The sequence below is a fragment of the Hydra viridissima genome, unplaced genomic scaffold (genome assembly GCF_058129835.1).
Source record: "Hydra viridissima isolate aposymbiotic clone 2 unplaced genomic scaffold, HvirCarnegie_v1 scaffold_12, whole genome shotgun sequence".
NCBI classification, from domain to species: domain Eukaryota; kingdom Metazoa; phylum Cnidaria; class Hydrozoa; order Anthoathecata; family Hydridae; genus Hydra; species Hydra viridissima.
In genome coordinates, this window is record NW_028324311.1 from 10,276,906 (window position 1) to 10,304,223 (window position 27,318).

General features: G+C 30.5%; 4 protein-coding genes and 1 long non-coding RNA gene across 9 annotated transcripts; 4 read left to right on the forward strand and 1 right to left on the reverse strand.

Moving 5' to 3' along the window:
• Positions 1-433: 433 nt before the first annotated feature.
• On the forward strand, positions 434-1,216 carry LOC149881195 (uncharacterized). The gene has a single exon (XM_090068020.1). The coding sequence runs from the start codon at positions 434-436 to the stop codon at positions 1,214-1,216; it is 783 nt and encodes a 260-aa protein (XP_089924146.1).
• Positions 1,217-8,282: 7,066 nt separating this feature from the next.
• LOC149881196 (uncharacterized) lies at positions 8,283-9,995 on the forward strand. The gene is made up of 2 exons (XM_090067951.1): positions 8,283-9,537; positions 9,670-9,995. Exons 1-2 carry the CDS (start codon positions 8,283-8,285, stop codon positions 9,993-9,995), a joined length of 1,581 nt encoding a protein of 526 aa, XP_089924077.1.
• A 4,084-nt stretch (positions 9,996-14,079) lies between these two features.
• Positions 14,080-26,679, reverse strand: LOC145193764 (complement component 1 Q subcomponent-binding protein, mitochondrial-like). 5 transcript variants are annotated; one of them, XM_090068492.1, is made up of 9 exons: positions 26,540-26,673; positions 20,148-20,201; positions 18,638-18,672; positions 17,609-18,380; positions 17,430-17,518; positions 17,160-17,212; positions 15,488-15,590; positions 14,670-14,882; positions 14,080-14,498 (listed from the first exon to the last, which is right to left on the reverse strand). In XM_090068492.1, exons 4-9 carry the CDS (start codon positions 17,793-17,795, stop codon positions 14,349-14,351), a joined length of 795 nt encoding a protein of 264 aa, XP_089924618.1. In that variant the 5' UTR covers positions 17,796-18,380; positions 18,638-18,672; positions 20,148-20,201; positions 26,540-26,673; the 3' UTR covers positions 14,080-14,348. The 5 variants fall into 5 exon arrangements, with proteins under 5 accessions (XP_089924618.1, XP_089924617.1, XP_089924619.1 ...); XM_090068491.1 differs by lacking the exon at positions 18,638-18,672 and having other exon boundaries at positions 17,609-17,822; XM_090068493.1 differs by lacking the exons at positions 18,638-18,672; positions 20,148-20,201 and having other exon boundaries at positions 26,540-26,679.
• LOC149881197 (uncharacterized) lies at positions 14,298-20,339 on the forward strand. Its single transcript, XR_016445535.1, has 2 exons — positions 14,298-14,525; positions 18,562-20,339. It is a non-coding gene; the product is annotated as an uncharacterized LOC149881197 (long non-coding RNA).
• On the forward strand, positions 21,765-25,399 carry LOC149881198 (uncharacterized). The gene is made up of 2 exons (XM_090068488.1): positions 21,765-22,177; positions 22,290-25,399. Exons 1-2 carry the CDS (start codon positions 21,913-21,915, stop codon positions 24,596-24,598), a joined length of 2,574 nt encoding a protein of 857 aa, XP_089924614.1. The 5' UTR covers positions 21,765-21,912; the 3' UTR covers positions 24,599-25,399.
• Positions 26,680-27,318: the final 639 nt, after the last annotated feature.

Genomic DNA, 27,318 nt, shown 5'->3' on the forward strand with positions numbered 1-27,318 from the left:
AGCATCATTCGATCTGCTAAATTTCTGTTTCGCTTGTCGTTAAAATACTTGTAAGCTAAATCGTGGTGATATGCTGCATTGTCTACTCTATCCACCGGTTTGCTCCACTCTTGATACATGTCTGTGGAAGTGAGTCTTTTGTCTAAATTTATACCAGGTCCAGCAAAGTTCATTCCTGGAACGTGCATTTCTCCTGGAAACTTTGCCCATGGAAGCTTTATTTTGTTTGAGAGTTTGTTGATCGATTCCACCAAGTTTCCTCCGCTAAGCGCATGCGCAGAAATAAATTTGTTCTTTTTTATCCCGCAGATGACGCAAGTTCCTTTAAGCATATTTCTATCGCTTTTGCTTATAGCATGGTGCAAGTTGTCTGTTTCTGTTATTCTTTTACATTTAACACAATACATTTTTTTATATTCAACATAATAAAAAAATGGAAGTGATTGATTTGTCATGGAATGTAAATAAAAGCAAAAGGAAAAACAACAAACTTTTACCTAGAAGTATACGTGGAATCATTATTGGAAAATCAGGTTGTGGTAAAACGACGCTGCTACTCAATTTACTTTTAAGACCTGGTTGGCTAGACTATAATCATTTACAAGTGTTTGGAAAATCTCTTTTTCAGCCGGAATATAAAATATTAAAAAACTCGTTCGAGAAGAAATTACCGAAAGAGGTTATTCTTGATTTGTTTAACATTCAAAGCAAAATTGAACAATTAAACGTAAGTCCTGAATGTGTTATTGATGAAATTTCAAAAAAATGGAATAACACAGAGGATATGGAGTGTCAATTTTTCGAAACTGCTGACGATGTGCCAGAACCAGAAGATCTTGATTCATCCAAAAACAATTTAATGATCTTTGACGATTTGCAATTGACCAAACAAAACAAATGTGAAAAATACTACATCCGAGGAAGACACTCTAACGTCGACTGCTTTTACCTCGCTCAAAACTATTTTATGCTGCCTAGACAAACCATACGAGAAAACGCTAATTTCATTTGCTTGTTTCCTCAAGACTCGAAAAACATTAACCACATTTACCAAGATCATGTTTCAAGCGATATGAAAATAGAAGAGTTTAAAAAGTTTTGTAAATATTGTTGGTCTCAACCTCACGGATTTGCAGTCATTGATTTATCCTCAAAAAAGGATTGTGGAAAATATCGAAGCGGATTTGACAATTTTTATTTTCCCAACTCTATATAAAAAGATGAGCGGATTTTATCTCCTTGCAAAAGCAAAAAAAGAAACTCCAACCGTAAGAAACAGCGTCATCCAAACCGAGTTTGACAACCCCATCGAATTCGAACCTAATAAAAAGTATGAAATGGCTCTTGTTGGCTTTGACACTGTTCACAGTTACACCAACATCAATTCGACAAATAATGTTTTCAGATACAGTCCCAACGCCGGTTCAAACAGCTACACCATTCTCATCGAAGAAGGAGCGTATGAAATTAGCGAGATTAATGATTATCTTCAGAATGAAATGAAAAAACAAGTTGGAAACTTGTATAGAGCGGATGGTGTTGTTATCGGTGCAAACCTAACCACTTTAAGATCTACGCTGAAATTTGGAAAACCTGGATCTACAACAAAATATTGGGTGGATTTTAACGTGAATAACAGTTTAGCCACTGTTCTTGGATTTAATAAAGCAGAATATACCTATGTAGAGAAAAAAGAAGATCCTGCAGATCCAAATAAAGTAACAAGTTATATTGATTATTACGAGTCTGAAGCACTTTCAAGAATAGACGATGTAACCATCATCAGAATCACAAACGATGTTATCGGATCATCTTATGATAACGGAAAAAGAACATCTGACATTTACTCTTTTCATCCTGACTCTCCTCCAGGCTACAAAATTAGCGAAAAACCTTTCCACTTGATATACTTACCCATCATGGTGGGTAGAATTTCAAGAATGGAAACAAGAATTGTAGATCAAAACGGAAATTTAATCGACTTTAGAGGTGAAGACATTATCCTTAGATTTCACGTTAGAGAGAGAATAACCTCTGTTCTTCAAGACCTTTTTACGAGCAGCGCAGTTTAACGATAATTTTTTTCTTTTATTTAAAAAATGAGCAACTACCAAAAAGTAAAAATAAACATTTCACAAAGTCAATCTGACAAAATAAAAAAAGCCATTCAAGAAAAGACTGATGTCAATATCAGACTATCTCATTCAGATCTAGAAGGTGAACATGTTCTCGCTATCACTAATGCGCAATTGAACAAAATTAAAAAAGCGTATGAAGCTGGAAAAGGAGTCACACTCAAACTGAGCAGAAAACAATTATCATACAACTCAACCATTGAAGGTGGATTCATCGGAGCTCTTTTACCGTTATTAGGTATGATAGGTAGCACTCTTGCCACAAGAGTAGTTCCAGCTCTAGCCACCGGATTGTTAGCAGGTGTAGGATCTTCTGCTGGTTCTGCTATGGTTGATAAAATTGCTGGAAGAGGCGTCGTTTATTTGAAAAAGAATGGAAATGGAATGAAAATGACTGCCGCAGGATCAGGAATCTTTTTAAGACCTTGGGTAAAACCTACTATTGGTGAAGGACTCTTTGTTAAAAATGGAAAAGGTTATCAATCTATTGGATCCGGATTATTGCTCGGACCTAACTCGCCCTTCTCAAGCATTCCCTTTTTAAATTTAATCTTGTAAATTGTACGGCTATTTTATATATTTTTCACTGATATATAAAATCATAGAAAATACACTTTTACCGTTCCAATCTCTCCTATCGATGAAATCATCAACGTCTCTCCTAGAAACACATCCAACACGCTTGAAAAAGAAACTATTTTTGAAACTCGATACAACTGATCAGACTGACGCACCAAATTCACCTTCAATTCATCTTCAGTTTCTTCTCCAAACTTAAAGCTCTCAGAAAATACATCACATTTATCCATTGAAAATATCAACAGCCCTTTCTCTAAACACACTCTAAATTCAGAGGCTGGCTTTATCATCTTACACATATCGCTAAACCTCGAAGCCGAAATTCTTCTCTTTGACTGAAAAGAATAGCGCTCACTCAAATTCACGTTTTGAACGCTTTCTATCGCAACCTTAATATTATACACAAACTGGTCTAAAGATCTCACAGCGATTTCCAAACTTCCCGCATTCAAAATCGACAATGTCAACTCGCAACTACTTTTCACCGTTTTAAACACCTTGCTTATATAGCTTTCAATTCCGACATACAACGGTTCCTCAAACGTAAATATGTACTCGTCAAATTGAGAAGCATTTAAATTTACTTCAAACATTAAATTTATCGTTGTTTTTGTTTTCACACAAATTCCTTCTTTACTTATCGTTTAACACACCATCTTCATGTTATTGAACAAAAGATCAAACAACGCTTTCATTTCACCTGCATGCTTTGTTCTCGCTAAAAACATTTTTTAAAGAAGAAAATGTTTTTTAAATCATTGATCTTTAATTTTACTCATATTGAAATTTGCTTTCGTATTCTTAACAATATTTTCATTATAAGCACGATAAATTCTTTTTACTGAGTTGCCATACACTAAACTTCTATTCACTGATTTTTTAATTTCAATACAATGATATGAATTAATAACAGATTTTAATCTTTTTAAAACTTCTTTGAATGGAAGCATTTGAATCATTTCTATAAATGCATTTTTAACCGACTTTGGCAGCTTTCGAACATTTTTTTCTAATTTAAGATATTTTCTAGATTTCTCATTACAATATTTCACTTCTTCACCACTAAGAATATCAATAAGGTCAAATTCATCTATTTCATCCATTTTTAATTACATAAGAAATTTATTTAACTCAAAAATCAAATAAATCTTAATCAACAAAGTAGCACTCAGCGCTAACGACGACAAAAGATTCATCTTGGAAGATGGAATACATACGCTAGCCATCGGCCACTACAAAACACGACCTATCGCTTAGGTTTGAAAAAGGCAAGAAATTTTTTGAATGATAAGAATTAGATCTTTAGGGGTACCTCATCCCTCAAGATAACATATTTTTTGAAGAAAAGTTAACTCATCGCATCAACGTTAGATCCTTAACCATGGAAAAGTGTTCATGAGCCAGAACCGGCATTTCCTTGTATATCCCAAGTTAACGAGCAAAGTCTTTTTTAGACAGTTCCACTTAAATAACCATCATAAAGGAAAAATTATGGTTGAATAAGAAGCCCTCTAGTACACATTATTGTAGACCCTTACATCTCCAATATCAAAAGGAAACGAAAGAGTTGATCAGAAATGATGATGAATATCTTAACGCTGAAATGGTGGAGTTTGAGGTAAAGTTAGAAGTAGCAGAAAGCAAACCTGATATTTTATCTAAATCTTTGATCTTAAACTAATTTCAAACTAGATTTAAAAATGTTTGATGGTAAAGTGGTGAATGCTCTTACTAACACTCTATCCTCCTAATCATGCAATGTTTGTGGAGCTATACTCAGTGAGCTTAATAATTTAGTTTTGATCAGATCTAAACTAGTCAATAAAAAAGGCTTTATCTTTGGGGCTTTCTTCTCTGTATTGCTGGCTCAGATATTTTAAGTATATTTTACATTTGGGATACAAGATGGACATAAAAACTTTGTCAAATCTTCTTCTGAAAAAGCGTTAGTAAAAAATAGAAAGAGGAATATTCAACAGAGGTTTAGAGAGGACCTAAGCCTTATACTTACTTGCTCAAACAGAGTTTTTGCAACACTAATGAACACTGCCAGAAGGGCATTCGAAGACTGCCAGAAGCAATTTGCTGATATAAGAGGAGCAGTGGTAGATTTAATTATTAGGTTTAGGATAATCTTAATATCAGTTCGCTCAATATCAATTAAAATCTGAAAGATTTGGTCAGTGTTCCTATGAAACTACTGCTCTTAATTCCCCCAACTGTTCATAAGCTCTTAAAACATGGGGCACGGATATCTGAGGAATTTGAACTGCCTATCGGTTTATACTCTGAGGAGTCACAAGAGGTTTTAAATAAAGAAATTCGCAAAGCTTGATTGAACTATACAGCGAATCAAACTGTACCTCTCGATCAACCTGTACCTCTCGATCAAAAGTGATCCTGCAATATCTAACATTAGTTTCAAAAACCACAAATCTGAAAAGGAAAACCACTTCCTTCTAAAATTTCGTTTTTGTTAATGACGTAAAAACAAAATAAGACTGTTCTTTGTCTTAGAAAAGTAAGATATGATAATGCGGTAATTGGTTTTTTGAATCCAAATTTTTTTAGTATTAGAATTAGTATTAGTAAATGCTGTAACTCGTGTGAGCCAGTGAGTGTGGTATCAACACACTATGACAGCTAATTTGCTTAACTGCTGCTCATCCAGCAATCAAGACCTGCTTTAAAACTGTTAACTGATAGTGCTTTAACCAACTCGCTTGGCAAGCTATTCCATAAATTGGCCGATCTATTAAGTAAAAAGTTTTCACGACATGCTTGCTTAGTGATCCAAATTGTTAAAACCGTTGAAGAATTTATAAAGTTGAACCATATCTCCTCGTTATCTCCTTTTTGCCAAGGGAGTTAAGTCGAGAGCTTTTAGACGAAACTCATAGTTGATTTTTTTAAGTGATGGTATTAATCGAGTTGCACGATGTTGGACTCTCTCTAATACCTCAATTTCTCCCTTTCGAATAGGTGACCAAATTTGTACTGCAAACTCTAACAGTGGTTGCACAAAAGAAACATAAAGTATTCTCAGCAGTCTAATTCTTTAAAACAGCTGAATGTAAATTATCAACACCACTTGATTTGTTATCTTTTAAGTTTTTTAATCTTAGATAGACATCTTCATATGTAAAATCTTAAATTGTCATAATGAATGTATCAGTAGTTCTTAAATCAAAAGAAGGCAGTGGACCATCATCTTCTTTCACAAATGCAGCTTGAAAATACTTGTTTAAGATATCAGCAATATCTTTTATATTTTGATTGGTTTTGCCATTTGCTCCCTTTAATGCTTTTATAGTATCTTTGACTGCTAGTTGATTGACTATGTAGCTGTAGAGAAGCTTTGGATTCTTGATGGCTCTTTTTACCAGATTAAGCTCAAAGTTTTGTCTCACTTTTTTAATCTCATCTGCTGCAGTTTTGTAAGTCATTTTGTATTTAGATTTCAAAACAGGGTCTTTCCATTTACATGAGCAGTTTTTATATTTAAATTTTGTTTGCTTCTAATAAGAAACTTTAACCTAGCATGAACCAATCCTGATCTAATTTTTAAAGAGTTTAATGTCTTTTTAATTGGAGTGAAGTGATTACATGCCACCTCAGTATAAAAAATCAGTTCATCAAACATTTCTTGTACATTTTTGTTACTGAAGCATTGTATTTAGTCAACATTTGAAATTAGGTCAGATATTTGTTCAAAATTGGAATTAGCAAACATAAATCTTTGCTTACTTTTATTTTCACGGATTGCTTTATCAGACAAGATAAAACTGAAACATATTATTAGATGGCCCCTAGTTATGTTTCGCAAAACGAATTTTGAATCTATTTCGTTAACACTTGCTGATTGAGTTGTAAAGATTAAATCTAAGGTATTCCCAAGTTGTTCATCTGATAGCTGGAAAGTTGGTATGTTAATATGCTGATAAAGAAAATTATCATTTAAAATATCTGTAAATTTATATTCGATTCCATTTCCATTTGAAATTGCAACAACACAGCCATTTGACCAGTTGATTGATGGGAAATTGAAGTCGCCCATGATAAGTAAGTCTTTGAACTTATTTTTGTCTAGGGGAGAACCTTAATAAATGGGACGATTATTGAATGGGACAAACTCAGATTTTATAGAAGCATCGATGTAAGGATATTCAAATTCCTGTAACAAAGAGTGATAGAAACAAGAATTCAACTGACCGACTCATCCATCCTATTGCTCTATGACCGTAATGGCAATGGATGTTATTGTGTTTTCGAATGTAAAAAGTAATTTTTAAAAATGTTTTTTTTTTCTGATTTTGCAGCAATTTTTGAAGTTATGGAAAATAAAATTCCATGCTTAAATAGAAAGCAGTCTCTAGTACCACAGTGAGTAAAACATTCAAGCTTAATTAATGGTGTTTTTGATGTGACTAATCATTTTTGGATAAAGTGATGCGCTTATTGAATGGGACAAAATACTACCTATTAAATGAATTTAATAAAGTATTATTTACAGCTCAGCTGAGGGATGCTGCAGTCCCTTACTTTTATCCCCATGGGTAATAGGCATTATTTACACACTTTCATACTGCAATATTTTACTTAAAAGGAAAAAAAGCCTGTCGATCCTAAATGGAAATCCTAATGTGGAATCCGGGGAAGTGACTGAATACAAGTCTCATTACCAATTAAGAAAAGAAACGGGTCACTACTGGAAATACTTTGACAATAGACACGGTTATCAAATAGAAGTAATTAGACATCATTCGACCTTATAAATTTTAATTTGCTGAAAATTAAAATTCTTTTTTGCTTGTAATAAATTTTGAAAGTAAGTTAAAGAATTTTTTCCCTTATATAAAATGGATAGACTGAATATGAAAGAATTAAAAGAGATGGCTGATGACCAAGGAGTCAAAGGCATCTCAACACTGAGAAAAGCCGAGCTCATTGAAGCTATAAAAAATACAAAACCCATCATTGGATATGGTCCTCGTAGACGCACGACTGAGGCAAGACCGCTTTCTCGTTCGATCGCTCAAAGTCCGGTTCCTACACCAAGAGCTCCTGCTGCAAGACCTGTGCCTGCTCCTCGTCCCGTTTCCAATGACTTGATTTCGTTCGGGTCTGCTCGCTTGCAAAATTGAGTGACAAGAACTGAACCATCAATCCTTGACACACCTGTTGCCGATTCAACAAACGTCATTGCACCTAAACCTGTTCCTGCACCAAGACCTGGATGGCTTTCAAGAATTGCAAAGACTGTCTACAACGGTTTTAACAAAATAAATGCTCTCGTTGATCCCTACGTTCCAACTACGGTAAAAAATGCAGTGAGCAGCGTGAGAAATGGAGTGGAAGAAACAATCAATTCTCTCAAAGGTGTCGTATTTGGTGCTCCTGTTAAGTTTGTATTGACTAATCATGCGCTAAAATACGTCACTGAGCAATTTTCTTACACCCCCTCTGTTCGATATGAAGACCCTGGCGCCTTTTTAAACATGGTCAAAGAGGCTGCCATCAAAGTCATTAAAAAAAAACACAAAAACGAACCTTGTTTTAATCTGCGAAATGACGCGTGTGAATATTGCTACTGGAGAAGAAAATCTTCGCACTGTGGTCTTTCCGTCTATATATGAAATTATTCTCGAATCAACAGACAAAGGAGAAAGCTTTGAAACATGGAAAGAAAGAATTCTTGAAAACATGTCAAATTACAACAAGGAAGGATCCAATTGGAGAGTTAACAAAATTTTAAAAGTAGAAGTTAACATGATCGATTGGATACCTTTCAGCGGTTCTTCCTACATGAAGCTATCTCCTATCTTAAAAAGTAAAAAGGCGATCATCAACATGGAAAACGACGACAATGAATGTTTCAAGTGGTGCGTCACCAGAGCTCTTAACATGAAAGCTATGCATAATTCAAGAATTGATGAAGATTTAATTCTAAAATCAGAAAAGCTCAATTGGAATGGAATAGAATTTCCTGTCTCTCTTACTCAAGGTATCAACAAGTTTGAAGCGAATAATCCAGATATTAGCATCAACGTCTTTGGGTACGAAGAAAAAATAATCCATCCTTTACGAATATCCAAAATTTTAGATCGAAAGCATAATGTTGATTTGCTGCTCATTTCAAACAAAGACACTAACCATTACTGCCTCATTAAAAACTTAGGTCGATTGGTTGGTTCTTCAGTAACAAAAGAAAAAAGAAAACAACACATTTGCAGAAATTGTATGCAAGCTTATGACCAAGAAGAAAAGCTTCAAAAACATCAAGAAGACTGCTATAAACACATCTCGGTTCGAATTGAACTTCCTAAAGAAGGTACAACCGTTCAGTTTAAAAACTACAACATGTCCATGAGAGTTCCGTTTGTGGTCAATGCCGACTTTGAATGTTTCACCAAACCTGTCAACACTTGCACCCCTGACTCAAAACAGTCATACACCAAACAATATCAAAAGCATGTTCCAAGCTCGTTCAGCTACTTCATCAAATGCTTCGACGAAACCATTTATAAAGAAAAACCAGTCATGTACACAGCAGAAAACGACGAGGATGATGTGGCTCAAAAAATTGTCACCATGCTTGAAGCAGACCTTACAAAGATTTGGAACGATAGCGATTTACGACAAAAAGAATGGAAGAATAAGAAACAAGAGACTGATGAGGATAAGAAGAATTTTGAAGCTGCAACCGAATGTCACATTTGCAAAAATGATCTTAACGGTGACAAAGTGTGGGATCACTGTCATTTGACTGGAAAGTACCGTGGAGCTGCTCACAACCAATGCAACATAGATTATCAAATTCCAAGTTTCATACCCATTTTTTTACACAATTTATCCGGTTACGATAGCCATTTGTTCATCAAGAAATTAGGCGGGAAACTCAATTGCATACCCAACAATGAAGAAAAATACATCAGCTTCTCAAAAAAAATCAAAGTGAGAGAATATATTGATGAGGAAACTGGAAAACCAAAAAAAGTAAAAAAAGAAATGAGGTTTCTTGACAGCTACAGATTCTTACCCTTCGGTTTAGACAAACTAACTAAAAATCTAACCGATAAACAATGCATAAACGTTAGAGAATATTATCCTGAAGATAAACAGTTCAACTTGATAAGAAAAAAAGGCATTTACCCTTATGATTGGGTAGACTCCATTGAAAAGTTTTCCGAAACGCAATTGCCGCCCAAAGAAGCATTCAACTCCAAACTCAATGACACTAAAATAAAAGAAGAAGACTACGCGCATGCGCAAAACGTTTAGGACGTATTTGGATGCAAAACCTTTGAAGATTACCACGAGCTATACAACATCTCAGACGTACTCATTCAAACAGATGTTATTGAAAATTTTAGAGACGTATGCATAAAATATTACGAACAAGATCCCACCTGGTATTTCACCTGCCCTGGACTCGCTATGGAGGCTTGTTATAAAAAGACTAAAGCTAAAATAGAACTTTTTAGTGATCCTGATATGCTTTGCATGACTCAAAAAGGAATACGCGGTGGAATAAGCATGATCTCAAACCGAAATGGAACTGCCAATAACAAATACATGCAAGACTATGACCCTTCACAACCATCTAAATTCCTCCAGTATTTAGACGCCAACAATTTGTACGGATGGGCCATGAGCAAACCTCTTCCCGTTGGAGGATTCAAATGGATGGCCAATGAAGAGCTTTTAAATTGGAAATCTATGCCACGCATTCTCGAAGTCGATTTAGATTACCTCGATCACCTTCACGATTTACACAATGATTACCCTTTGGCTCCTGAAAGATTAACCATTGGAAAAGTAGAAAAGCTGGTTCCCAATTTAAGCCCAAAAAAGAAATACGTCGTCCATCATGAAAACCTAAAACTCTATGAACGAATGGGATTAGTCATCACCAAAATTCATCGAGGTTTCACCTTTAGAGAAGAACCTTGGATGGAACCATACATCAGTTTCAATACCGAAAAAAGAACAGAAGCACCCTTCGAATCTGATAAGGAATTTTTCAAACTCATGAACAACTCTGTCTTTGGAAAAACCATGGAAAACATCAAAAATCATGTTGACGTTAGACTTGTCACCACAAAAAAAGAAGCCTTAAAATTATCCAAAAAACCTCAATTCGATAGCTTCACCATTTTTGATGAAAAATTAATCGCGGTTCACATGAAGAGAAAAAAGTTGGTTTACAACAAACCTGTTTACTTAGGAATGAGCATCCTCGACATCAGCAAAATTTTAATGTTTGAACACCACTATGACTACATGAAGCCTATATACGACAATAAAGCCAAACTGCTCATGACGACACTGACTCGCTCTTTTACGAAATCGAAACGGAAGATTTTTACAAAGACATTGCCGATGATGTACTTGAAAAATTTGACACGAGTGAATTTCCTAATAACCATCCTGCTATTCAAAACGTTGGATTCAAAGTGGGATTAAATAAAAAGGTTATTGGCAAGTTCAAAGATGAGGCTGCTGGTAAACAAATTAAAGAGTTTGTTGGACTTCGACCCAAGCTCTACTCTTACTACATCCCTAAAGAAAATGAAGAACACAAAAAATGCAAAGGGGTACAAAAGAACGTGGTTAATAATCACATCAAACATCAACATTACTACAACTGCTTAATGGATAAGAAAGAAAAACTTGCAACCATGAACGTTATCCGCTCTCATCTTCATGAAAATTACACCGAAGAAATTAATAAAGTCGCACTCAGCGCTAACGACGATAAGAGGATCCTATTGAATGATAGCACTCACAGAACCTTCGCCATTGGACACTACAAGACCCATGGACGGTAAGAAATATTTTGAATAAAAAGGTAAGTCAACAGAAAGACATCTTAACAAATATAGAAATAACATCATTATTTTTATACTTATTCTTCTTGAAAAAATATGATAAGAACTTAAAAAACCGCCATCTTGGATAATAATTGATCACCCCCAATATATAACGGTATCAATGGCTCAGAACCCGCATTTTACATCTACTTATATACTACGTTTATTTTCTCTATGTAACAATAAAACATGTTTGGTAAAATAATTGTTTTATTAATTACTAATGTCGGTATTACCCCAAAGTGGTATCGCAATTACCCCGGTAGCTGGGGAAACGACACTGTGCTTAAATTACGGAAAACATTCATGTAACATTTCGCGAGGTTAGAATTATTTTGTTCTATCTCCAAGTTTAAATGTTGGGAGAAAGTTTTTGATTTTTTCTAAAGGTAAAAAATTTTTAAAGTTTTTAGCTTTTATTTTTAAAGAAATAATAACTTATGCTTTAAATAATTTATGTTTAGGCAAAGTGTTGTGATCCGCTTAAGCATATAACCCTTGTATATGTTTGATTATATATATTATTTTAAGATAAGTCAATTAAGATATTTTTATACAACTTTTAATATAACGCGAATAGACATTTCTCTAATTCGATTGCGCAACTAATTTCTCAGCTTGAAAAAGAGGTCAGTAAGGACAAAAATGTAAACAAATAGCGGCAAACTATTTTTTCTTTTTCAAAATTTTGGTAGCTAAAAATATTATTTTTTAGCTGGTCGTTTATTATTTTTAAAGTTTTATATTCTTCAAGCTTCTGTAACTTTCATGACATACTTCTATTTTTTTTTCTATGATTGTTTTTTCGGATGATAAAAGTTTACAATTTTCACAATCTAAGTTTTTGGTAGAATCGATTATTGTATGAGTTTCAGTATCAATATTAGTTGTAAACTCTGGATACTTTAACTTTTTGCATTGAGATTTTCTAAGTAACTTATCTTGTGGTGTCTTAAATGAAAAAATGCTAGGAACGTCATTCCCTGATTTTAAAGTTTTTTTTACCGCATCCTGAACTAACTTTTATTTCCTCATGCCTATAGTGAAATTTCACACACTTTCGTGTGTTTCATTATTTCAAATTTATCAGCACCTCCTTTACGCTTATATTTAAATATTTCGCTACACCAAGCTCTGTAAACATCAAATTTGTTTTTCTTAATTGGGAAAGAAAATAGAGCAATGTTAGTCTTTTCCATATTGTTATTATAAAACGAACTTCCGCACAGTGGAATACAGCAATACATCCCTCTTCCACCTTTTTTCACTTCGTTTGGTCTGAAAATGCTTGGGTTGGAATGAGACATCTTTTGGAGCGAAATTATGTTTTTAATTTTATAATTTCGAGAAAGAGTTTTTATCTGTTTACATTTTTGTCCTTACTGGCCTCTTTTTCAAGCTGAGAAATTAGTTGCGCAATCGAATTAGAGAAATGTCTATTCTAATCTTTTTAATGTCTCCATTTTCTATTTTTATGCACGTTTTTATAATGCGTTCCACATGAACGCACTTACGTAATTTGTATTACATAATTACGTAGTTATCATTCTCAACACAAAGTATTTAGAAAAAAAATTAAAAAATAATGCGTATTTTAAAAGTTATTATTACTAAAATAAATAACTCATTTTCTCCCAACGTTTAAAATTGGAGATAGAACAAAATAATTCTAACCTCGCGATTTGTAATGTAACTAATTTTAAAAAACTACATATTAATTTGATGCAGAAAGTTAGGACAAATCTTTAGGTACTTTCACCAAAATCGTTACTAACCTAGAAAAAATTATAAAAATCAAATTGCATTAACCCTTTCATGCACCAATTATTTTCCCGTAACTAACATAATGCATAAAAAATCATCTACAAAATGGCAGTGGTACTATGAAATGTCAAAGTAGACTTTTTTTACAGCCTTTTTCAACTCTCTTTTATAAAATAATAGTTTTCAATCGGTTAGAATGCACCATTTGAATTGGGGAAGCTTAGTTTAATTTGTTGTTATACAACAACCCAGCGCATGAAAGAGTTAAGGTGTCGGCATTCCCCCGGTCTACCCTAAGCAATGTTTTCTATAAAGAAGAGAAAGTTAAATTACTTTGAATGACTCCACCAGGTAGATTTATTCAAATACTACATGAACTTGGAGATTTTAGAAGGAAACCTGCGTGAAATTCTGAATTGATTTATACGAAAATGGAGTAGAAAACAAGAACAGCAATTGGCTGAAAATAGTTGCTGATAATCTTATTTACAGTGTCCTTGATTTTACCATCTGCTTTTTTATTTCCACAAATAAATATCTTAATACTAATATCTGAATAATAATATCTGAATATCTTAAGACGCCTCGTTCAAATTTTTAAAATTCAAATCTTTTTTTAAATCAGTTACTTTTATCTTAACTTAGATTACTTTTATCTTAACTTAGATTTAATGTGCCAATTTTTTTTTTTTTTTTACTTTTCCATCACAGTAGAGAAAATAAAAGTCTTTGCTTTTTACATTTTCTTTTACTACCTTTTCCATTACATAATTCTAAGGAAACCACTGCATTTATATTGATGGTTACTCATCTAAAATATAACATTAAAAAAATATGATAGCTTAAATGCGCACATTTAAACCAATCAGGTTTTTTCTCTCAAAACCGATTTCACTTTATTCTTGAGTGAACGGACCACAAGAACGAAATAAACTTTAAGTGCTCTAACATTTTTTTACGAAAGCTTGCAGAGTTACACAGATTTTTTACACCAAGTTTATTTTCCAGAGGCGAAATCTTGTAAGCTCTGCAGAAATGATATGTATTGTTTGTGTTCAACTGAGGTACTCAGATCTAAAAGACTGTTTACAAAAACACCATCTACTCCACGCTCTAGTAATGTCGTCATCAGCATGCTATACAACTCCTAAAAATATATAACAAGAATTATTCAGTAAGCTTCAGTTTGATAAATAGCTTTATTTAACTTGTTACATATATTTTAAATTTATAACTATTATTCAGTACGTTTGATATGAAAAAATTTAATTATTACCATATTATATGAAAAAAGTCAAAAGTTCATTTAAAAAATTACCCCATCCATTGTTTCTGTTTCTGCTTCGTAGACATTTTTGTCGTTATCGGTGTATACCTTAACATTTTCAAAGCGAAATAATTCGAACTGCTCATCTTCTTCATTTTCCACATCCAGTTCTTCATTATGATTCGTATTGTATATACAATTAAAATGTAACACTTTACCAGAAGGTTTTGTTATCTTCACAGAAAATGACGGATAGGACGTGATCTAAAATGATGGATAGGATCCAATTAGCAACATTTACATTCAATATTTTTAATTTTTACATACTTTAACTTAAAGAAATAATTAAAAATTAAAGTTAAAACCTTTTGTGTGTAAAAGAAAAAAAAAACAATTCGTTACCTACTTTATATTTCCTAAGTTATAGCTGTAAAAATCCATTTGAGTGAACGGAGAATGCCATCCAGGAAGTGGCATCTTCCATTCATTCCAATGGATTTTTACAAAATTATCTGCCATTAAGTGTCTCCACTACTTGATTTTTAATTCAAAAGAACCATTGAAACACTGTTTCTTTCTTTAGAATGATGAAAGAGGTCTACATTTTACCATCTAAACTAGTTGTACTACAGTTGTACTGCAGCCTTAATTTTTTAAGAAAATGATTTATAGTGAATTTTTGACTTAACAACATGCTCTTGTATGTTCAATACTGCTTACCTTACTATTGCAAGAAAATCCTAATAAGATCTTGGTACTCACACTTCATTGAAAAGAAGTGAGTGCCAACAATCATTCCTTTTCAAATTGTTTATAAAATTTGATTGCCTAAACATTTGCACCTGGATACTGTAAATTTAATTTCTCACCTCGTGATCATCTAGGTCCTCTTCACTTTCACTTTCACCTTCTTCTTTTAGCACACCTTCATCAATATTCACATTTTCATTGATATCAAAAAAAACTTCAATTCTAAATGAAAAATATCAGAAAATATTACACTTTAATTTAAACACTAGTTATTTGTTTTTACACTATGACAAACCAAATTTGTGAAACATTAAATATAGCAGATTTTGCAATGCAAATAATTTAATTAGTTTAGTAGAATCAAAGAACCAACAGTCTTTTTATCCTTCTTTAAAGTTTAAAACTGCACATAAATTCTCTTTTTTATAACTATTGCATTTAATATGCCTAGCCATTTAAAACTTAATAATCTACAAAACTATGAAAAGTAGTAATCGTTTATACTTAATAAATAATAATTTAAATTTTTAATAATTGTGGTATACATTTGACACAAACATTTCTACTTAAAAGTTTATTTTATTAAGATTACTTACCAAAATAAAAAAATATTCTGCTATATGATTTATTGATGATCTAAACAATTGAGTTTAGATCTATATATAAATATTTTTTCAACATTCTGAATACACGCTTTTCAATGACAAGTTGACACAAACAGGTTCTAAACGTGCATGGTGAATTTTTTTCTTTTGCTCAATTTAAACATAAAAACTCTATAATGTATCATTACAGAACTTTTATTTTTAAATTGAGCAAATGAACAAGAATGACTTCTTTTGTGTAAAAAAAACAAGCTCTAAATGTACATGACGTAATATTACAGAGACAATTCTACAAAAAAAAGTCTTTCTTGTTTATTTGCTCAACTTAAACATATTAGTTTTGTATTTTTAACATCATGTATTTAAATAATAAAATGAAGATTTAATTTACTCTTTATTTGGATTACAATGTCAACCAAACTTTCCATTTAAAGTTATGAAATATAACAAAAATAGAAAAGAAAATTGAAAAACTAAAACTATGGCCTACACTTTGTCTACACAAAGATTTATATTGCTGAAGTAGTCAAAGGATTACAGAAGCATTATTGTTTCTTATAATTTTTTTTGCTTTCCAATTGCAAAACAGGTTTTTTAAGTATACTCTAAGTATACTAAAATAAAAAAATTCATCAAATTGAGACTAAGCCAAAAGTTCGAAAGTTCTTAGAGGTTAGCTAGTTTGTTAGTTTGATTTATATGATAGTTGTTATTTCATTATTAATTGAATGTTGAACCTTTTTTCGAATGAAAAAATTTCACAGAAGCTCCTAATTTATTGAATTTTTAACTAAAAAATCTACAGGCATCCAATCACCAAATATTTGAGAGAACTGAAATTGAAATTTGGCACTTGCTTTATTTGCAAGCCTGACCTTAACACTGTCAACTATTTTATTTTAGGAGTTACACTGGAGACCAACTAAACTAATAAATATTCACATATTGCAACTAATATACCAATAACTATTCACTATAAAGTATTTCCAGTATAATTAAATAACATAATCTGCGAGACAACACTGTCTGTCAACTACAACATACATTAGATGGCTTAAAAGAATATATATTTTTAAAAAAAGTTAGTATTTCAACTTTGAACCTTTCAGTTACTAAAATGTTAGAAAATAATATCATCATAAAACAGTGACAATATTAAAACTTTTAAATTGAACAAATAACTTACTTTTCATTGTTGAAATTTCTTACTAATCTTACTTCTGTACCTGAAATATTAACCTATAAAAAAAGAATCATTTTATTAAAAAACATGAACAACCTTTGAAAAAAGTAAAAAAAAAAAAAAAAAAATCATCACCAAATTATTGAAATAGAATATTGATGTTAAAAACAGAACATTAAAAATTTGTATATCAGAGCCCAGATAATAAATGCTTATTATTTATATATTTGATCTTAATAAATATAAAAAGTAAGACAGGAAGAATACTCATACCTTGAAATCTTTAAATTTTGGGATTTCAGACAGATTATCTTGTTCATAAGAAATCTCCTCTTGAAGGAAACTTACCAGGTCCTTGTCTCCTAAAATAAATTTCTCACTATTAAAACCTTCGATCACCACTATAAGCAAGATTGTAAAATAAAATAAAATACAAACATTTTTAAAAATACCTTCAGTTTGTTTAGTAGCCATAGTTCTGCAAAGAAATGGTTTGTTTAGCTGTTTATTTGTTAAGAGCAGAGATTTTGAGTTTAAAAATGAAGATCTAATTCTTGAGCTTTCTTTAATAAATCCACGAGAACACTGTAATGCTGATACCAACTTCTGAGAAATATTAACCAACCCTCTTGATGCCATTTTAATGCCAGGAATATTTTTTTACTACTTTACAAAAAAAAAAAAAAAAAAATTAAAAAATTAATAAGTTACAAACAGAATTTAAAAAAATATTTCATAAACCTTATTTCTTAATATTATCTAAATTTGACAAGTTTTAAGCAACATTAAATAACAGCAAAAATTTTTTACATAATTTTCAAAAATACTCTTCAACTTCATGTGATGTTCAATTTATAGCTAAAGGTAGTTAACATCATTGCAATAAAATAGATTAATATAAAAAACTATTTTGTTTTCTTTAAAAATGTTAAAGGATCTTCATCAGGAAATACTTCTAATTCACCATCATGCTCATCAGCATAGTTATTTGTTGTTGTGTCAACAGAATCAGGATTTGTTATAGTTGACCCATACCATTTCCACTCTAATTTTATAACAGTTATAAGAATAGCCAATAGGACGCAAAGAATACAACAGCCTTGCAACTGCCAGTCAGGTTGAATGAAAGCATCATAGAAACTTATAATGTCTGATTGGACTAACTGTATCACAGAAATGCTGTAATACAATCCTTCAGAAAAATTCATAACAGCTTTACTTTAACTGAAAAATGAAAAAGAAAAAACATTTTTTATCTGAAAGACAAAACTTTTCAAGAGTAGCTAAGATCATTTTAAAATTTTAACATATTTTTTTAATTTGAATTTACATTGATAGTAATCAAAATTTCTTAACATTTTGTTAATGCTAATAATGTAGTAAAATAGCCATCCACTGTATTTAGAGTATTCCACAGATAAAATCAATATTGATGCTGGTGATAATTACATATCCACACTCAAGAATTTCAACAGTCTAACCTCTAGTTTTCTTTTGGAAAGCCACTTGACCTGAACTAGGGTAAAAAATTTGTTTTTAGTAGTAATGTGTTTTTTACAAAATTTAATTTTTTATGAGGAAAACACTTTAAGCGTACATTTTCTGGCTAGCTTGCAAAATGTGTAAAAATTGTTTATAAAATCATTTTGAACAAAAATTTAACATTTAACTATTTTTAAATTTTAATGATTGAAACATTCCTTTGATAAAACAACATTTTCAATGGTTCAAGATTATCACTTATTTCAAGACATTACGGATATTAGCTTATAAAATGATGAATATACTTCAGAAATATCGCTGCTGCTCTGCTACTAGATGCAGGAGTACAAAGAACTATTCTAGGAATTCATCTAAAGTATGATTTTGCCCAATATTCAGTTGAAAGTCCATTTTTAAACTGTGGAGTATATGAAGATTTATGAAGTTTCTGTACATTTAAAGCCAGTATGTCATTTTTTGGAGGCAGCATAGACTGATGAGGTTTCTTCAGAAACATTTTGCAAGGCTGCTTTTAGAGAAAGAGCTTCATATTTCTTACATTTTTAAGACACAGGGCAATCATTACTTCCTCTTATAAATTTTTTCTTATAAATTTTACTTTATACAAAAAAATTTATACTTTACTTTTGTGAAGTTTTGTAATTCATATGTATTCATATAATTTGATTGTCAAATGTTTTAAATAATTAGTGATTCAAAAACTTTTGTTATTTAAGTAATAAGAGATAGTTTCATACAATTTTTTTTAATAGAAAATTTAATCTTTGCCATTAAGAAAACACAAAAAATAAATTCTTTACTGAATCTGGAAGGCAAAATCAACACACTTTTAAAAATTATATTCAAAGAATTGATGGGGAATTAAAAGATGTTACACATCCTGTTTTCATATTCTCAGATAATTGTCTAAGTTGTTAATGTTCATTTACTTATTGGGTTGGGGAATTCTCATCATATCTTTTTCTCTTAAATGGACACACATTTTATAAATGATAGATCAATTTTTGGACAAAGCCAATTTATGATGGATAAAGGAAGTTAACAATTGAAAAGAGAAGATCATTGCAATGAGATTGATTAGATTGAGTTCATAAAAATTTAAAAACTTATGAATGATAGAATTATTACAAAATTAAAAATAATGGTTTTGGTGGTACAGAAATTTTTCTACTGAATATTGAGAATGTTCATCTTAAGCAGTGTAATGGCATATGACTCTGAACCTGCTTCCAATTCAGCTACACAAGTTTTTAAAACAGCTTTATCCAGTATTAAAATAATACTGGATGAGGCTGTATTAAAGTTTTTTCCATCAATTTTTTAATTTAGGATTTGGGGTACTAGTTGATAAGACAACAGAAATTCTTCATTATGTCTCTAAAATACAGGAATATTGAGCTACTAGATAATCTTTTGAGCTAAACTCCAGGTGACTATGTTCTTAAATTTTTAGTTATGAAATAATAGCCTAATATACTTTCTTTTTACCTTTCATATTGAAACACAAATTACCATCAACTTCAATTCAGGACGTGCTCAAACCTTCAGAACCAAATAAGTGCAAAACAAAACAAAAAAGACAAGATAATCAATTATGGAATCTTTACAAGTAATGGAGTTTTGGAAATGTATAAAAAAAGAGAAAAAAAAAAAACAAAAAAGGAGAATGAAGAAAAGAAAGAGATTTGCAAAGAACAAAAAATAATACAAGCAGATTAAACAAATAAAAATGGACTGCAAAAAATAAATTGACAACAGATAGATTTTATACCACAAAAAATAGATTGATTAGTTAACTTCATTTTTTAGTAAGAATATTAAGGTGCAAATAAAATGGGATAGCAATATGTACAATACTTTTTTACTGCACATTTTAGTGTTTTTTTTTTTTTAAAAGAGCATGACTTAAAAGCTATTAGAGCTCAAAGTTTCTAAAAGCAGAAATACCATAAAAAATAAGTTTTTTTACCCTATTTAAAAGAGATAAAAAAATTTCTTATGGTTACAGAAAGTTTCAAACTTCTCAGACTAATTTCGATGTTTTCCTCAGTTCAAAATATTTTTTAAAACTTCTATACTAAAGGAAATACAAAAACATTTGCAGGGCTATGCCTCTGAACTGAGCAGGAGCCTAAAGTAGTGCATGATTTTAATTACTGGTCTCAGATGATCAACGCTCTTGAGCAAAACAAATAGAGGTTTTCTAATAAATAACACAAATCTTAAATTTTTCTGAGATTAAAAAAGCATATACCCAAAATAGAGTTATTTCAATTTTCCTTGCTGGTAAGTTAAATCATATTTTAACATGGAGTTAACTGCTAATCTGAACTATCTTTGACTCTTGTATTGCTTTTAGTAAATATATGAACGATTTTCAGTAAATATATATATATATATATATATATATATATATATATATATATATATATATATATATATATATATATATATATATATATATATATATATATATATATATATATATGGGTCATTCCAGCTCAATTCAATTTATGCTTGGCACCATGCCATCTCAGATTTTGCTGATTTTTGGAATACAAGCTTGAATTAATAAAAGGAAACTTCACTCCAAATTTTAGTGTCTGACTCCTTACGGTTTCAGAGATACTGATACTTGGTCCCAGTCTCTTTTTTGACTATTTTTTTCAGCGCCATTTATTTTTTAGGCTTATTGCATGACACAATTAGCTTTAACTTATAAAATACTTGTTTAATAGTGGTAAAAATTTCTATCTAACTATTTTTTAGGGTGAGGAACTCAAAAATCATGGGTAAAATACACAAAAATTTAAGCTTCTATATGAAAATTCAATTTCAAAATGGTGTAACACTTTTCGTAAGTTTTTTGATGCCCCGTACAAAAAAATGTTTATCTCCAGATGCTTAAAAGATAAAATTCTGAAATTTTTTCCTAATGTTCTATATGTAACAAACTCCATAATACAAAAAAACTGCAGGGTTTTTTTTTTAAATCAGATTTATTTTTATTCAAAGTTTTATAAAAAAATTAGGAAAAAATTGTTATTTTGTAATGAAAAAAAATTATTTGCATTTATTTTTTGCATTTTTTTAAAAGATTTTTAGAATCTTGCTGTCTCAGGTGCAGTTCTAACATATAAACTTGTTTGCATTTCACATCTAAGATCATTATGTTTAATAGCTAAAGGATTTTCTATTTTCAAATCTTCAAACAATAATTATTTTAAAATTGTTTCTTACAGAACTAAAAAATATGAATGATAAAGAAATATGTTCAATTGGAATAACAAATAAAGAAATTTGTAACAAACAAACATATGTAAAATCCCATGATATCAAGAAAGTTTCAAGTCTTAATGATGTTGAAAAAGACTTGATAATTAGTCGTTCTGGCATTCAATATGATGAAAATGCAACGGTTTGCCTACACCATGAATATGTTTATTTAAAACGTTATTCGGCAATCCACATAACTTGCTGTGATCCATTTAATTCACACAAAGGAAAAAGAAGAAAAGGTATTATTACTTAATCATGAAACGTTTTGAAAACTTTATTGTAATTTTATATAAATTATATATATTTTTACAAAATATTTACTGAAGCAGTAGTTATCACTTATGTTTTTAGGAGGATGTAAAGAAATTAATATGCAACTTGCTAGGAAATTGAAAAATATTGGTATTAATGTTATTCCTGGAGAAAAGATATGTCCTTCATGTATGATTAAATTTATGTCATTTAAGGATGATGGACAAATGGAACCAACTTGTAGCCAGGTTTATGAAGATGAAGATAATGATCCTAATATAAACGAGTTGCTAAAAAAAAATCTTAATTCTTCTTTGACGATTATGAACATAAGTCCTCTCAAAATGCATGCAGTAAATAGTCACTCTAGAGTTGCTCTTGGCAAAAAAAAATTGTTACATGTTCAAAAAACAGTAAAGTTAGGCATTGCAAGGACTTTAAATATAGATCCTGAAGAGTTAAGCCAAGAAGATTCCTTCAATAAATTATCTAAGGAAGTCAAATGTAAAGCAAATGACATGGATATACTTATTAGAAAAATCAAAGAAAAAATGTTAATTTCCAATCGTAATCAGAAAATTCAACTACTAACACTGGTTCCAATTTCTTGGTCACACAAAGATATAGAAAAAGAATTTAATGTTACTAATTACATGGTGCAGATATCACGCAAATTGCTGCAGAAAAATGGTATTTTATCTTTTCCTGAAAAAAAAAAAGGAAAGAAAACACCTCAAGAATCAGTAGATAAAATTATTGAATTTTATTGTAATGATGAAAATAGCAGACTAATGTCTGGTAAAAAAGATTTTGTTAGTATAGCTCAAAGATCTCACATGCAAAAACGTTTGATTCTCTCAAATCTAAAAGAGCTATATGCAAAGTTTAAAACCTGTTATCCAGATATAAAGACTTGTTTTTCTAACTTTTGCTCACACCGTCCAAAATGGTGCATTACAGTAGGAGCATCTGGTACGCATACAGTATGTGTGTGCACCTACCATCAAAATGTTAAGTTAATGATTAGTGCAGTTGAATTATCAAAGGATTATCACAAACTTATTGATATGCTTGTTTGTAGTAGGGCTAACAAGAATTGCATGATACATCGTTGCCCTATGTGCCCAGAAGATTCTGCATTAGTACATTATCTTGAAAATGAGTTATACTCTCAAGACGATATTGATGAAGATGATGATTATTGTATAGATTATAAACAATGGAAAACAACAGACCGATCTGAGCTATTAAGTCTAACAGAAACAACAAGTAGCTTTATTAATATTTTGAAAAATAAGTTACAAAAACTTACTGTTCATTCTTACATTGCAAAAAGTCAAGCTGCTTCTTTAAGAAAGTTAAAAAATGAGTTAAGTAGTACTGAGGTTGTTGTCCTTTTAGATTTCTCAGAAAATTATGAGTTTGTTGTACAAGACGAAATACAAAGTTTTCACTGGAACAAAATTCAAGCAACATTGCATCCAACAGTAATTTATTATAAAGAAAATAATGTCCTCAAATGTGATTCATTATGTTTCATCTCAGATGATTTACTGCATGATGTAGATATGGTTTATCATGTGATGAAGCTAGCAATTGAACATATTAAAAGCAATATTTCTCATCAAATAGAAACTGTCCATTACTTTTCAGATGGGTGTGTTGGCCAGTACAAAAACTGCAAACACTTCATAAATATATGCCACCATGAACAAGATTTTGGTATGAAATGTACATGGTCTTTCTTTGCAACAAGTCACGGTAAATCACCCTGTGATGGTATTGGCGGGACTGTAAAAAGACTAACTTCAATTGCTAGCCTTCATCGAACAACAACAAATCATATTCTTACAGCATCTGCAATGTTTAATTTTTGCCAAAACGAAATCAAAGGAATTAATTTTTATTACATATCTAAGGAGTCAAACACAATAATTCGAAGTGAAATGGAGCAACGATATGCAACTGCAAAAACATTACCAGGCACTCGCACCTATCACAATTTTGTTCCAATAAGTAACACAAAAATTGGAACTAAAATTGTTTCTGAACAATTGGAGTATTCATTTGTTTTTAATTTTCAAACTGATGAAATTATTAAAGAACTCTTGTCTAATATAAGCATTGGCGCGTTTGTATGTTTGATATATGATAACAATCCATGGATCGGACTAGTTGAGGAAACTGATGTTGAAAATAAAGACTTTCTAGTTAGATTCATGCATCCATGTTACCCTTCAAGGTCATATTATTGGCCTTCTAGAGATGATGTGTGCTGGGTTCCATCAACAAACTTATTGTTAATGATTAATATTCCAACAACTGTTACAGGAAGACAATACAAAATCAGTGAAATAGATCACCAGAGCATTGAAGATAGCTGGGCAAACTTTAAACCAGAGAACTAATTTGTTATCTTTCAAAGATTTTTTATTTTTATTAAATGTGGAAGATTGTCAATTCTTATTGCCTATTAGTTTTAGTTTTTCTCATTGCAATTTAATTATTTTCATGGTTTTAGTGTAATTTTGAAATTTTTTGGGTTTATTATTATAAGACTTTGAATGCGAATAAATCTGATTTAAAAAAAAAAAACCTTGCAGTTTTTTCAGAACATTAGGAAAAAATTTCAGAATTTTATCTTTTAAGCATCTGGAGATAAACATTTTTTTGTACGGGGCATCAAAAAACTTACGAAAAGTGTTACACCATTTTGAAATTGAATTTTCATATAGAAGCTTAAATTTTTGTGTATTTTACCCATGATTTTTGAGTTCCTCACCCTAAAAAATAGTTAGATAGAAATTTTTACCACTATTAAACAAGTATTTTATAAGTTAAAGCTAATTGTGTCATGCAATAAGCCTAAAAAATAAATGGCGCTGAAAAAAATAGTCAAAAAAGAGACTGGGACCAAGTATCAGTATCTCTGAAACCGTAAGGAGTCAGACACTAAAATTTGGAGTGAAGTTTCCTTTTATTAATTCAAGCTTGTATTCCAAAAATCAGCAAAATCTAAGATGGTATGGTGCCGAATTATTTTTTTTTTAGTTGATTTGACATGGAATGACCCATATATATATATATATATATATGCACCATTAACACTGAGGAAATGTCAAAAACTTATTTAAAAGGGCATAAACTTTATTAGCAACTATCTGGCCATTAAAGAAAAAAGTAAGTAAAAAAAAAAGAAAAAGAAAAAAGAATTACTATCATAGTAAAAGACAAAAACTTATAATAGTAGATAGTCTATTGATATAAGTTATCTGTCTTTTACTGCTTTTAATACACTTCATTTAAACAATTTCTATTTGTAAACACAATCTAAACTGTTGGGTAACAATCACATTGATCAGTTCACATTTATCAGATTCAGTATGATCAGGCTCAATGTTTTCATCATTGATCAGATCAGTTTACATTGATCAGTTAATTTGATAAAAATTTTAAAAAATTTACACTGATCACAGTGTAAACTTTTGTTTTTGTTTTAATAAAATGCAAACAAAGGCTAACCACTCATTAAAAAATCTTATTTTAGTGTGATATTTCTAATTCAGGTGCATAACAATATTTTATGATTTAGGATAAAGACAAAACAATAAAAAAAAATAATAAGCACTTGTTTCATCCAGCAGATAGCAAATATTGCTACATTTTGTATAACCAAAATAGGATGAAAACATTCTCTTGTTAGTACATACATGTTTGTGTTAATTTGAATAAACATCAAGTATACAGTGAAACAAATTTTCCTAAAAAAAGACTACCAGAAATTGAGAAAAATAAAGATAACTATGAGAAATTTATGTATCAAAAGAAAAAAATCTGATATTGTTATATTCTATATTTATCAATTATATATCAGAATTTATATAGAATTAATATCTTATTAATTCTATATAGATTCTGATATAAAATTGATAAAAAATATTGTATATAACTATATTATGTTTCAATTACTTTGAACCATTTTGCTATATGGTATAATGTAAAAAAACAATTTAAAACAATTGTTAAATTTTAAAATATTAACTGGTAACTTTAATCCACTTTGATATAAATCTTTCCAAAATAATTGCTTTATTTACAGAACAAGGAGTGAGAAAAAAAGACTAAGTATCCTCTTTAAAACAAGTTAGGAAATGATTTGCTTGTTCAACTAAATGCTTAAATATTTATTAAAGTACACATCATGAAGCAAAAGAAGACTAGAACCAATATAAAAGTTAGAAGCATTTGTCTGAAAGTGTATCGAAAAAACAGTAATAATAAAATAATTAAGTCTGAAAACTTTTCAAAGAATGTTTATCTTTTAACAACGCCTTAAAACATATACTTACTTGAACAAATTATATTTCTTTATCTTTTTCTGGCTACTTCTAAGGCTTTTACCACCTTATTAGAAGATGTCTTTTTAGATAGAGGTTTGCTCGTGTTCAAACAATCAGGCCTGACCACGTGTGTTAGACCATCGAAAAGTGCAAATTAGTTTAGACGGGTTAAAAAGAGCCATTTCTAACCCAGACTCCAATATAATAGAGTTCATATTCTTATAAACTTTGAGTTTGTGATGATGAGAAGCAAAAGAATATAAACAAATACGATACCTAAAGTCTAGAGTATTGCGCACCAAACTTTGAAAACAGAAAAATCAAAGGTAATGCATTACCTATTCTTAGGTTTCCAAAAGAAAAAGAACGAGGGAACATTTAAAATTATAAAGGATACAAAGAAAATTCAATTTTACACTAGTCTTCCTAATGTTTTAAACTGGTTATTTGTTAAATTGAAAAATATATGCCGGCTACTAATGCTTTGGCTCTAACATACAAAAGATACAAGAATTTTGCATTGTTTTGTAATATTTTGTAATATGTTGCTATAGTTATGTTTTAAAACTCCAGAACATGCTCTGAAATTTAAACTTAAGTTTTTTTATGGGCTGTAATCAGTTTAATTTCATCTTCAATTATTTCTATACCTAAAAATGTTTTATTTGAAAGTTGAAAAAGTTTATGTTATTTTAATTTCTTGAACACCATCATACCTTCGTTAGTGTTTTAGAAAAAATGCTCTGACTTGTTTGTACTACTAAAATCTATAAAAAGACCTTGGGTAA